The 13995-nt window shown below is 35.6% G+C and overlaps 1 protein-coding gene across 1 annotated transcript in view; it reads right to left on the bottom strand.

Moving 5' to 3' along the window:
• TBC1D32 (TBC1 domain family, member 32) overlaps positions 1–13995 on the bottom strand; it is a 345222-nt gene that overhangs the window by 146241 nt on the left and 184986 nt on the right. Inside the window, 1 exon segment of the mRNA XM_006839881.1 lies at positions 8164–8280. Coding sequence (XP_006839944.1) covers positions 8164–8280 — 117 coding nt within the window.

Here is a 13995-nt window from a genome sequence, read left to right as displayed (position 1 = left end):
TCAGCAGTTCGAAACTACCAGCTGTTCCGCAAGAGAAAGATGAGGCTTTCTGCTCCCGTAAAGATTTACAGCCTCAGAAACCCTGTACAGGGTTGCTATGGGTCGGAACCGACTCCACGGCACATAACCACCATATAAACACTTGTGATTATTTTCGCTTTTAAAAAAGATTGCGTGTTCCTCTTGACGGTCTAGCAGAAAGCCTAATAATAATAACCCAGGAAAGTAAATATTCCTAGTTCTAGGTTAGAGTTTCTGAGTACCCTTTACTACTAAAAGGAACAGAGGGTCTCTGCAAAAATGGCTTATTCCAGGCTTGGGCCAGAAAATGCACACAAGGAACTTGTGATATTTCTTATGAGAAAGCAAGAAAGCAAAACAACAAACACTAATATATGTTTATGTCAAAAAGACTCAGTAGTCAAGAAAGAATATTTTTCGCAACAAAAACAATTACATTGAATTGAAAAACATCAATATAAAAACCCAAAGTTCATATTGACAAAAACTTAAAATTTTTTGAATTTAATAACTTTAAGTTTTTCCCTATTGGGTATTACCACCACATCCATCCACTATTCTGGAAATTTATAAATAAAGGAAAAGAGAAAAGAGTGACGCATATATTCTGCCTTTTCTATAAAAAATTTTATTTCAGAAATAACCAAGAAGTTGAAGAGTGAAAGTTTTTCTTTTATAGGTAAATTCCAGTTAATAAATACAAAAGAATGGTAGAATTAAAATCATCACACTTTCAAAAAAGCAAAACAAATCAAACAAACAAAAAACAATGAATCAAGCAAACAGTCAAGAATATTAAAGGCATTAAATGAGAAGTTAAAAAGATCACAATGAAAGGACCAATCTAAAAACAAATACTAATCAATATTAAAATTATTAAATGAGGAAAAATCATATATAGCGTGCTTCATGATGTACCTGATATAATAAGTACACAACAACTCTTGTGAAAATAACCTTAATCTGATCAAGTTTCAATTTCTAACTCAAAGTTCCACAAAGAAGTAATCCATCAAATCCAGACATGAAACTTTATGCAAAACAACCAAGTTTCTCCAATAAATCAACAGCATGAAAAAAAAAATAAAAAAAAAGACCATATTTGGAATAAAAGAGAATTAATTACACACACACACATATATACTGTTATACACACATATATATATGATAGGCATGATGTATATGTGTGTGTATATACATATACAACAGGATAAGCATTGATTGGTAATCATAAAGTCATCCATTCAATATGCCAGTCGCTCCACGAAAGAAAGACGAGGCTTTATGCTCCCATAAAGATTTACAGCCTTGGAAATGCTATACAGGGTTACTACGAGTCAGAATAAACTCCATGGGAACAGGTTTTACATATGTAAAAATTATTTTTATGTATATATATTTTAAGGAGCTCTGGTTGCTTAGTGGTTACAAATCGGGCTGTAAACTGCAAGGTCAGCAGTTTGAAACTACCAGCAGTTCCGTGGGAGAAAGATGAGGCGTTCTGCTCCCGTAAAGATTTACAGCCTCGGAAACCCTGTGCAGGGTCACTATGAGTCGGAACCGACTCCACGGTACTCAACAACAACAACATATATATTTTAACTATGGAAGTTTTTATAAACTTTGTATTAGATGGAGTCCTGGTATGATGCTGTAGGATAAGGACTTGACCATAAGGTCAGTTTGAAATGCAAGGTTAGCAGTTCAAACTCACCAACTGCTCCTCTGAAACCCTACACAGGGTTGCTATGCATTAAACCAACTCAACAGCACTTAACAACAATAACATGTATTAGATAATATTAAGGGATTATAGCTAATATTTTAGGTTTGGTAATACCATCATAGTTAATTTAGTGGTAATGTAAACGTCAACAAAATCAAAAAGGTCCGTATCACTTAATGATGTGTACCAAATTATCTACAAGCAAATTGACATAATGTCTAACATATACTTTATAATTCTCCAGGGGGAAAAAGTGGAAATAACAAAAAGGAAACTGAAAAATAGAAAGTATCATATCTGTCTGAGAATAATACACATACATAAATAACATGCACACACATATAATTCAAAGAGCACACATAGCAAACTAATGCAGGAGGGGTTTACATTGTTTGCAACAAGCTGTATAACATACACTGTATTTGCATAAAAATGATAGATGGAAGACATGTTTGGAAATGTTTCAAAGTAAACCTTAATTATGGGTACGCACAGGAGTTCCTTATCCTACCATTACATAAAATACATATTAAGGTTACTGCATTAAATTCATTTGCATAAAGTCTAAAAAGAATCTATTAAAACTCCAGCATCTAAGAAATAATTGAACAGTGAGCTGATTTCAACAACAGGTGAACATTTACTAAGAATCTACCACGCTTATAGTAGCAAAAAACCTTGCTAAACTTTAGGAACAAAAGACATTAAGTAAGATACTGTTCCTCTTCTTATGGAATTTATAGTCTATTAAGTAAGACAGACAAACACATGTTGTTGTTGTTAAGAGTCACTGAGTCAGTTTCAACTGATAGTGACCCTGTTCAGGGTTTCCAAGGAGTGGCTGGTGAGTTTGAACTAAAACCTTGCAGTTCAAAGCTATTTCGCAGTCTAGTGCAGTATCCCACAGCGCCCCACCAGGACACCAGACAAACATATAAGCAATCATAAAATAATGTGGCAACACATGTTTTATGTCTGGAGTAGATGCTATGGGAGCACAGAGAAACTCCATAAGTAGAAAGGCAGTTGATGAAAAAGGACGGAGAAGAAGAAGACGTCACAAAAAAAACAAAACTGGATATAAATCTAGCCAAAAGGGCTTTCTCTTGGGTCCTCGCTTCAAAGATGACAAAGAAAAGGAAAAACAACCATGCCAAAATAGAGCGCGGCCACGTACAGTCTATTCGCTGCAGGAATTGCGCTGGCTGCATTGTGTGCCCAAAGACAAGGCCATTAAGAAGTTCGTAATTCAAAACATAGTAGAGGTCCCAGATGTCAGGGATATTTGCAAAGCGAGTGTCTTCAATGCATACGTGCTTCCCAAGCTGTATGTGAAACTGCATTATTGTGTCAGCTGTGCCATTCATAGCCAGGTGGTCAGGAAGGACCAAACACCCCCACCCCGATGTAGACCTGCAATGCTGCCCCCCCACCACAACCGACATCAAAGCTCATGTAAAAAACTGAGCCCTTAAAGACTGAAGTAAAACCAACCTGCAAGTAACTAGAATGAAAATTACAAAAAAAAAAATCTAGCCAAAAGGCAAGGTTATGTATCTTTCAGATTCCAGATAAAGAAAGCCAATTGTCCAAAGGCCTGGAAGTTAGAGAATCGACTATAAGAAAAGAGAGGATTTCGAAAAGTAATGAGAAACTGTTTTGCCATGCAAAGGAGTATGAACTAAGCCTAAAGGCAAAGGGAAATTAGCAAAGATTTTAAACACCTGAACCTCAGCATCTGTTTTGTTTTTGTTTTTTTTAAATGACAATCTCATTTAGTATAAGGAATAAATTAGGCTGAGACTAGAAGAAAAAGAATAGTTAGTATCTCACTTAAGTAATCTAGATAGTGAGGGTTGAAGCTTGGGTGGTCTTAATAAGAATGAACACCATCCATAAGGAGCTCTGGTAGCATAGTGGTTAAGAATCGGAGTTGCTAATATTACGTCAGTAGTTTGAAACTATCAGCTGTTCCATGGGAGAAAGATGAGGCTTTCTGCTCCTGTAAAAATTTACAGCCTCGGAAACACTATGCAGGGTCGCTATAAGTCCGGATGGACTCCACAACACATAGCATCAACAAAGCTAGGGTGGTCTTAATAAGAATGAAAACCATACATAAGATCAAGGGACTTCCACTGAGTTACCTCACCCCTCCTCCACCCCACCCAATGAACTCCATGACTGACAGAGGTTGCTGACCCATACTGAGTGTTCTGTTCCCCCCTCCTCAATTTTTTCCTCGCTGGGTCCTTTCCTTGCACAGTTTTCTCCTTTATTTTTTCTTTTTCTTATCTTTCACTTCCATTGTTTTCAATACCTCTTTTCTCTGTTTTTTTCTTTTCTTTTTTTCTTTGCTTTGTCTTTTTTCCCTTCCCTTCTTCTTTCTCTTTTTTATCCTTCAGTTTTTTTTATTCTTCTCCTTTTCCTATTTTCACCTCAATGTAAAGAAAATAGTTCTTGCAATAAATAAATAACATCATGATAAATGAAGAAAAGATTAAAATTTTCAAAGACTTCATTTTACTTGGCTTAACCATTAATACTCATAGGACAGAAGTCAAGAAATTAAACGATGTATTGCAGGCAAATCTGCTGCACAAGATCTCTTAAAGTGTTCAAGAGCAAAGAAGTCAGTTTGAAGACTAAGGTGCACCTATCCCAAGCCATGGTATTTTCAGTAACAACATATGCATGTGAACAAGTTGGACAATGAATAAGGAAGATCTTAGAAAACTGATGCATGTGAGTTAATGGTGTTGGAGGAGAATATTAAAAGTACCATAGATTGCCAGAAGAATTTTTTTTTTAAATGTGTTGGAAGATGTATAGCCAGAATGCTTGTTAGAAGCCAGGTTGGCCAGACTTTGTTTCTCACACTTTGGCTATATTATCAGAAGGGACCAGTCCCTGAAGAAGGATATCATGCTTAGTAAAGTGGAGGGTCAGCTAAAAAGAGAAAGACCCCCAATAAGGTAGAATGGCACAGTAGCAGAAACATGAACTCATGCAACATATGTGAGGTTGGCACAGGACTCACTATGAGTCGGTACTGACTTGAGGGCACCTAACAACAATAAGTTTGGTTTATTGTATTTTTTCTTTTTTCTCTTATTTTGTTTCCTTTTCCTTTTTTTCTTTTTTACTTATTAAACTCTTTTTCTTGCTGTTGTTGGCCTGCTTTCTCCCTGCTTGTGTTTTTTAATTTTCTTTATTTTTCTTTTGTTTTTCCCCTGTCTCACTGGATAGGAGACAGCACCAGTGCCCATATGACCCAGCCACACTCGCACCTCCTACAGCCCCACTACTAAACAAGAGCTTCTAGCTCTTCCTATACCATCTGATCATTGACAAACAGCAACTAATGCTAGTCAAACCCACCCTGCACTGTGTTACATGAACAGAAAACAGAGAACTGTGCGTATGCTCAGATTCTCTATCACACCCACAAACAGACAAGCATTGAATGCCTAGGACCACATCAACATACAGCCATCAATTACATACACATACATCAAGGCCATAATGTCTCAGAGGAAACAGACAATTTCAATTCACACAAAGAAACAAGGCAAAGTGACTAAGACGCAGAGCCAGAAGACCTTTTTGAGGAAGAAATGGCATTGGAATTATCTGATAAAGAATTCAAAAGAATGATATTTAGGTACCTTCAATGGATTGAGAGAAAGATTGAGAAAGCTGCAGACAAAATCAACTCAAAGGCAGACAAAAGTTAACAGGAATTCAGGAAAACACACCAAGAACAAATTGACAAGATAAATAAAAAACTAGAAACCATAAACAACAACAAAAAACATTAGGTTAGTAAGATTTCAGAAATAGTTAATACATTGAAAGGACACAGGAGTAGATAGACCTCAATGAAAGGTCCAATTCATGAGTTTGAAGACAAATTTCTCAATTCTAATTTGCTAGAGGAACAGGCAGAAAAAATAATTAAAAAATACCCAAAGAAAGCCTACTGTGAGACACCATCAAGAGGAATAACATATGAATTATTGGAATTCTAGAACACGAAGAGATTAAAAAAGAAAAAACACAGAGAAAATTGTCAAAGAGTTTTTGGAAGAAAACTTCCCTTGCATTACGAAATATAAGAAAATACGCACTCCAAAAGCGGAGTGAACCCTAAACAGGGCAGATCCCAAAAGAAAATCACCAAGATATGTAATCATCAAACTCTCCAAAACTAAAGACAAGAATCCTGAGAACAGCTTGGGAAAAATGAAGTTACCTACAGAAGATAACCAATAAGACTAAGCTTTAATTTCTCAGGGAAAACCATTCAACTAAGGCAATAAAATGGCACATATAAAACTATGAAAGAAAAACACGCCCAACCAAGAATCAAATACCTAGTAGAATCATCCTTCAAATTCAATGGCAAACTTAGGACATTTCCTGATAAACAGAAATTAAAGGTATTTTAAAAACCAGAATCTTACAAGAAATACAAAAAGGAATTGTTTACACAAAGAACCAAGAACAATAGATAGCAACCTGAGATGACAACATGACAACATCATCTAGAAATCAACCCAGATTCAGAAATATCTAAAGTAAAACAAATCTGGTTCCCTCTGAAAAGCCAGAAACAGAGTTATCAATTTGTAATTAAGACAATTACAAAGTGACAAGAGGGAACAGTATAGTTACGGAACTTCTAAATGGAGAAGTCAAGTAGATTTCAAGATAAAACAAAACTTGTTTTAAAGGTGCAATGAAATTAATATTTTGTTATTTGGGTGAAGGGGGAAGCAATACACAGCTGAATAGACGTGCAGCCAGAACAGATGTGGGAGGGAAAGTAGGAGTATACTCACAAATATATATATATATATATATATATATATATATATAGGTTGGACAGAGGATATTTGTGCATGGTTTTGCTGCAAATATATCCATGAATGTGGAGAAGCACATAGGAGGCAGTTATGAAAACTTCATAGACATAACCAAAGATTTCGAGGGAGTGAGTTGCTGGACAATAGTCCTAGGGAACACCAAAATCAATTAGCAAAACAAAGTCCACAAAAACAATGTTCTACATCCTACTTTGGTGGGTAGAAACGTGTCATAAAAAGCTTACGAGTGGCCAACTAAGGTGCAACTACTGGTCTCTCCCTGGCCAGAGTAAACAAAAATGAAAACTGAAGACACGAGGAAACAATTAGTCCAGTTGACTAACAGACCATATGAACACGGGTTTCCATGACCCTGAAACCGGAAGAACTAGATGCTGTCCAGCTACCGCAACCAACTGCTCTAAAAGGGATCACATTAGAAAATCCTGGAGAGCTGGACAAAACTTTAAAATCATAAAACAGACCAGGCTAACTGGTTAAATGGAGGCTGGTAGAACCCCCAAGATTATGGTCCTTAGTCACCCTTCAAGTCTAAAACTAAACTCGCTCCATGGCTCAATTCCTACCTCAACAATAGACAGGTTTATAGTAATGCACACCTTAGCATAACCCAACAGTGGAGATCAAAAGTATTTACCTAAGGACAAAGTTTGGAAGGGTTATTAAAGAAGAAATGAAAATAGGTATTAGGAAGGAAGTAGGGTAAGGAGAGGATTATATTCAAAGAAATAAAACAAAATGTGTACGAACTGTTGCATTTAAAACTGATGTTCGATTTTGTAAACCTTCATCCAATTCATAATAAAAACTTTAAAAAATTTTAAAGAAAATATTCAAAAGGCAAACTTACAATTAAATATAAAATAAAGTATATAACACATGAGACAAAGTGATCAGAAAATGAAAAGTAATGATTAATAATCAATTTTCAATACTAAATAAAGTAATTTTTTTACTAATCCTTATGTGCATACACTGGTTTGTTCATGTTTATGTGTGTTTAACTTATATTCACCTGAAGATAAAAAATTAAGTATCTCTGAATGATGAAAACAAATTAGCTATTTGGAGCATTAGTATGAGGAGATTCTCAAATTAAGTAAGTATGTATATACTGCCCTCATGGGGCAATAATATGTAATTCACTAAAATGAAAGCAGGAATTATAATGAACTCTTTGGATATAGTTTACTCCTAATTATCTTACTCTATGAAACAGCTGTATTGGTGTGTCTAATAACATAGTACATCACACAAATATACATCTATTATACCAAGTCCCTTTCTTGGTTGGGGAGACTTAACCTTATATTCAAATAAGTACCGGGACTGCAGAAGCCCTTGATCACAGATATTCACAAAGTTGATAATCCACAGGCCAATGCCAAATAAGCCTTTAAATATCATTCAACAGTCTTTCTTCAACTGTTTTCCCCCGTTGTCAGATTACATATTTATAATCAATCTCAAATTTGTAAAATTCATACATTTATAAAATAAAAAGGTTAAAGGAAAAAAATGACTTACAATAATACATGTCGGGACCTCACGAAGAGAATATTCAGTTTTATTAGGTAGTTCTTGATTGCCTACCAGCTCATAAATAGCAGGATAGGATAATAAATTCACCAGTGCTAGAAAAGACTAGGGGAAAAGAACAAAAGATTGAAATAGCTCATTTTTTCCAACAATTTCCACAAGAGTAATAAGACTTTTATAGTTGTTAAGATATAAAATTAATCACTTAGAAATAATAATGTAAATGAAATGCATACACACATGAAAAGCACAAAGTGTGCATTAGTATGCATAACAATAATCTATGTAACAATTGTCAATAATGTACTATGCAGTAATTATTATAGAACATACAATTATTGCATAGTAATGGAAATTACTATGCAAGAAATGGAAAATGTCTTAAAGTTTACAATATTTCTTGAAAAGCTTGGCTTTGAGAAAAAAAAAAAAAAAAAAAGAATGATCCATCTTCCTCATTCTTTGCCCTGTAAAGTCTTGTGTATAAGAAAATACAAGGGAGTAATACTTAGAGGCTCTGGGACAAGATAATGAATCCTATATCTTCTTGCCCTTAGGCCACAAAACTATCTTTTAACTGCATTCATTAGAAATCCAGCTAGCCTAGATGTTATAGTTAATTTTAAAAAGCCACGGCTTTTATAATCAAAAAGAGCTCATTTTCTGGTGCAAGCTTACTAAGTTAATCTTTCTGTGAAATTGTTAAGCTCCCCACTCTCATTGTATCTTATTAAAAGCCACCAGGATATGTACTGAGGCATATTTCATTCTTTGGCTCCCCTGGTAAAAGGCAAGCAGTGGTTACCCACCACTAAGCGCTGTACCTAAACTCCTTAGGATAACTTGCAAGGACTTTGCTAATTGACACCTTTCTTCATTTTACAGTCTCAAAAGTCTCCTTTTCCCATTATTTCCCAGCATGAAGTCAGCACTTCAATCAATCAAATCTGCCTGTGCTCTCCTTCAACATGTACAGAATTTTCTTATCCTACTAACATGAACCTCCTGTCCTCCCGCTTTTTCTTTCATTTTTCTGTTTTCTCACTTGTCAAAAAGTTTGACAAATCAGCTTTTCTAAACAAATTCCAGTTAACTTCATCCCCCTCTAGAAACCTTACATTCTCTCAATACTTGCATGTTTAGATTATATTATATAATTGTACTATATTTGTAACTATTGTTTTCAGCTTATTTTTTTTCTACTAAAATTCCTATTAGTCTTACACATGTTGAAAGTCAGAAAAATTGAGAATTTTTACTAGAATCAGTATATTGAGCATCTTTTTTAAAAAATCATTTAATTCAATCTCTCATTTCTTGTTAGCTTCCACACAGTTCTGCCTCATTGTGGTCCTAAGCACAACATAACAAAACACAGCCAGGTCTTGCAGAATGCTCACAATTGCTGTTATGTTTGAGCCCATTACTGCTGCACTGGGCCAATCTAACTCCTTGAGGGTCTTCCTCTTTTTTTGCAGGCCTTCTACTTTAACAAGCATGATGTCCTTCTCCAGGGACTGGTCCCTCCTGATTGTTGTTGTTGTTGTTAAGTGCCTTCGAGTCGGTTCCAACCCATAGCGACCCTGTACAGGGTTTCCAAGGGTGTAAATCCTTACGGGAGTAGAAAGCCTCATCTTTCTCCCGCGGAGCGGCTGGTAGTTTCGAACCGCTGACCTTAAGGTTCGCAGCCTGATTCGTAACCACTACGCTACCAGGTCCCTCCTGATAGCATGTCTGAAATATGAGAGATTAAGTCTCTCCATCCTGGCTTCTAGAGAGCATTGTGGCTGCACTTTTTCCAACAATACCTGGTAGTTTCAGTACTCTTCTCCAACATCATAATTCAAATACATTGATTCTTCTATGGCCTTACTTATTCATTGTTCAACTTTCACATGAATATAAGATTACGAAAAACACAACAGCTTGTGTTCAGGTGCATCCCAATGCTCAAACTGGTATCTTTGCTCTTAAATACGTCAAAGAGGTATGTGGCAACAGATATGTCTAATGCAATAAATCATGTAATTTCTGAACTGCTGCATCCGTGAGTGTGATTGTGGATCTCATTTAATAGACAAGAAAACCAGAGGTCCAGAAAGTGAAGTAAATCGTCCAAAAAAAAAAAAAAAAAAAAACACTAAGTAAATTGGTACAATAATTAATACAAAGATACACATTTTCTTATTTACAAGATATGAATGTTCATTTTAATCATTATATAATCATCAACCACTATTTAACTATGCCAAGGAGCTCTGGTAGCATAGTGGTTACAAGTTGGGCTGACTAACCTCTAGGTTAGCAGTTTGAAACTAGCTATTCCTTGGAAAAAGATGAGGCTTTCTGCTCCTGCAAAGATTTACAGCCTCAGAAACCCTACGCAGGGTCGCTGTGAGTTGGAACCGACTCCATGGCACACCACCATCACCATGATTTAACTATGCCAGACTTGTTTCACAGTTCATACAGAGCTAAGAAATAAATTTGAGGACAAGGAATATAAAGTCCATTTTAAATCCACTTCCTTATTATGCCATGGGCAATTTTATTTAACAAAGAAGAGTGCTGGCAAAGTAAAAGGTCATTGAAAATGAGGAAACCCTTCAATGAAATGCACTAACACAATAGTCACATTGATTATGAACGTGGCACAGGACTGGCAATGTGAGACAGAGATAACATTATCAGTTCAAACTCACCAGTCACTCTTTGGAAACCCTATACAGGGTTGCTGTGAGCCGGAACCAACTTGATGGCACTTAACAACAACAATAATATATAGTAAGCATATTTATATTTAGCATCAAGTGGCTATTTAACATATGTTGTTGCAAGATGAAAACTGAACTCATATTATGGTTATTAAAATATTTCTTTCCAATAATGTAATATTTAATAAAATATAGATGGAATTTTTAGCCAATTCTAAGAAGATTATAATCCATATATTAATAATTTACTTATACTTGGATATCAATAAGGATGTTATAAAATAGAATACCCAAATAGATTTCATAATCTAGTTAGCACATTCCTTCTTGTTGTTGTTGTTAGGTGCCATAGAGTTGGTACCAACTCATAGCGACTTTATGCACAAGAGAACATAACACTGCCTGGTCCTGGGCTAACCTCACTATTATTGCCACACTTGAGCCCATTGATGTTGTCACTTTGCCAATCCATTTTGCTGGGGGTCTCCCTCTTTTTCTCTGACCCTCCACCCTACCAAAAATGATATCTTTCTCCAGAGACTGGTCCCTCCTGACAACATGTCCAAAGTATGAGAGACGAAGTTTGGCCATCTTGGCCTCGAAGGAGCACTCTGGCTGCACTTCCTCCAACACAGATCTATTGGTTCTTTTGGCAGCCCATGCACTTTCAATATTCTCCTCCAACACCATAACTCAAATGCATCAATTCTTCTAGGGGCTTCCTTATTCACTGTCCAGCTTTTGCATGCATATGAGGTTATTGAAAATACCATGGCTTGGGTCAGGCGCACCTTAGTCCTCAAACTGACATCTTGCTCTTCAACACTTTAAAAAGGTCTTGTGCAGCAGATTTGCCTAATGTAATACGCCATTTGATTTCCTGACTGCTGCTTCCATGAGTGTAGATGGTTGATTCAAGAAGAATGAAGTCCTTGACAATTTCAATCTTTTCTCTGTTGATAAGAATGTTGTTTATTGGTCCAGTGGTGAGGATTTTTGTTTTCTTTATATATGGAAGGCAGTGCTCTTTGATCTTCATCAGTAAATGTTTCAAGTCCTCTTTACTTTCAGTAAGCAAGGTTGTATCATCTGCGTATCTATCACAGGTTGCTAATGAGTTTTCCTCCAATCCTGATGCCACGTTTTTCTTCATAGAACCCAGCTTCTCAGATTATTTGCTCAGCATACAGGTTGAATAAGTATGGTGAAAGAATACAACCCTGTCGCACACCTTTCTTTATTTTAAACCATTCAGTATTCCCATGTTCTGTTCAAACAACTGCCTCTTGGTCCATGTACAGATTCTAGTAGTGTAGTGGTTATGAATCAGACTGCAAACCACAAGGTCAGCAGTTCAAAACTACCAGCTGTTGTGCAAGAGAAAGATGAGGCTTTCTGCTCCCGTAAAGATTTACAGCCTCAGAAACCTTGTACAGGGTCGCTATGAGTCGGAACCGACTCCATGGCACATAACCACTACCACATTCCTAGTGCCTATTTATAAAGAACACTAGGCTAAGGATATACACTATAGGGAAAAAGGCAAAAAATTGACATAAAGGAAGGATGTTGAGGAATGTGTCTTTTAATTATATAAAAAACAAACCAGGGAAACTAGGTGTGTGGTTACCCAGACAACCACTGTAAAAATTAATTCACTGATGACTAAGGAGTTGAATAGAATGAAGGTTAATAAGGCAGACTTTATTATAGTTTTTTAACATGCAATTTTTCATGAAAATAAATGTCAACATGCTTATAATTTAAATGTGCAAACACTTAATAAATTATAAGAATTTAATAATATTGGAATATTATCATAAATAAGCCTTTTCTTTTTTGTTTAAAGTATATTTCCTATGAATATTATAACCAGGACAGACTATAAAAAACTTTTTAATAAATGTTCATTCTGATGGAACAGAGAATATGATCTTAATTAATCACATATATCAATAACATATTGAAGGTTTACAGATTATTTATATGCAAATAATTCCACTGGCGTTTATGAAACCTGTCTCCACCAAAGAAATTAACAAAAACAACTTGGACCACATAAAATCACGGTAACTTCTCCTATGCTGCTGCAAACAAATTAAGTAGGCCATTAGGTAAAAACAATTCAATAATTGTATTTGGACTACAACAATCTGAACAGAATTTTAAAGAGATTTCAGAAAAGTTTATCAGCTTGTTACCAGACAAAATAAATCCATTTTCATACACTTGGCTTAAAAAAAACAACAACATCAAAAAACATTGTTGTTAAGTGCCTGTATAGGCTTTTCAAAGAGTGGGTAGTGAATTTGAACCACTGACCTTGTGGTTCAAACCAATTTGTGGTCCAGTTCATTATCCCACAGCACAACACCAGGACTAACATAGCAAAACTGTGATATGTTAAATAAGTACTCTGGAACCCAAGAAAATATTTACAGTATAATCTCTGGTTCTCACATCAATAACATTACAATATGTCAGTAATATCAGACATTAATTACCCTAAAATTCATAGGAATGAAGAGACATAATTCCTCTTCATTAATGTTTTAAAGAGAAGAATGGGGTTTTACCTAATAACGATGAAGAAACTAGTAGTGCAAGTTCTAATGTTTGATATATTTTAAGACTAAAACATAAAATGAATTATTCAAAGAAAAGAATTTTGTTGTGGTGCTGCAGGATAATGCACTAGAATGCAAGGTCAGTTTGAACCCCAAGGTCAATTGTTCAAACCCACCAGCTGCTCCTCAGAAACCTTAAGACAGCATTGCTATGAGTTGGAATTAACTTGATAACACATAACAGCAACAACAGCACGGTTAATAACGATCATCAATTCACTTCTTCATTGACTTAAATATTTAAGTATCAATTGTTTATCAGGAATATTGCCAGACGCTAGCTATATAAGGAGTGCTGGTATGGCACTACAGGATAAGCACTGGATCGCACTGGTCAGTTTGAACTGCAAAGTCAGTGATTTAAACTCACCAACTGATCCTCAGAAACTCTTAACCTGGTCATTATGACTCAGAAGTGACTCAACAGTACTTAACGACAACAAGGTATACAAATATAAATAAGGAATGACCTTCAGGAC

This window comes from Chrysochloris asiatica, unplaced genomic scaffold (assembly GCF_000296735.1).
Source record: "Chrysochloris asiatica unplaced genomic scaffold, ChrAsi1.0 scaffold00027, whole genome shotgun sequence".
NCBI classification, from domain to species: Eukaryota; Metazoa; Chordata; class Mammalia; order Afrosoricida; family Chrysochloridae; genus Chrysochloris; species Chrysochloris asiatica.
The sequence above is the reverse complement of the archived record's forward strand: the minus strand, read 5'-3'. Positions and strand labels throughout refer to the sequence as shown.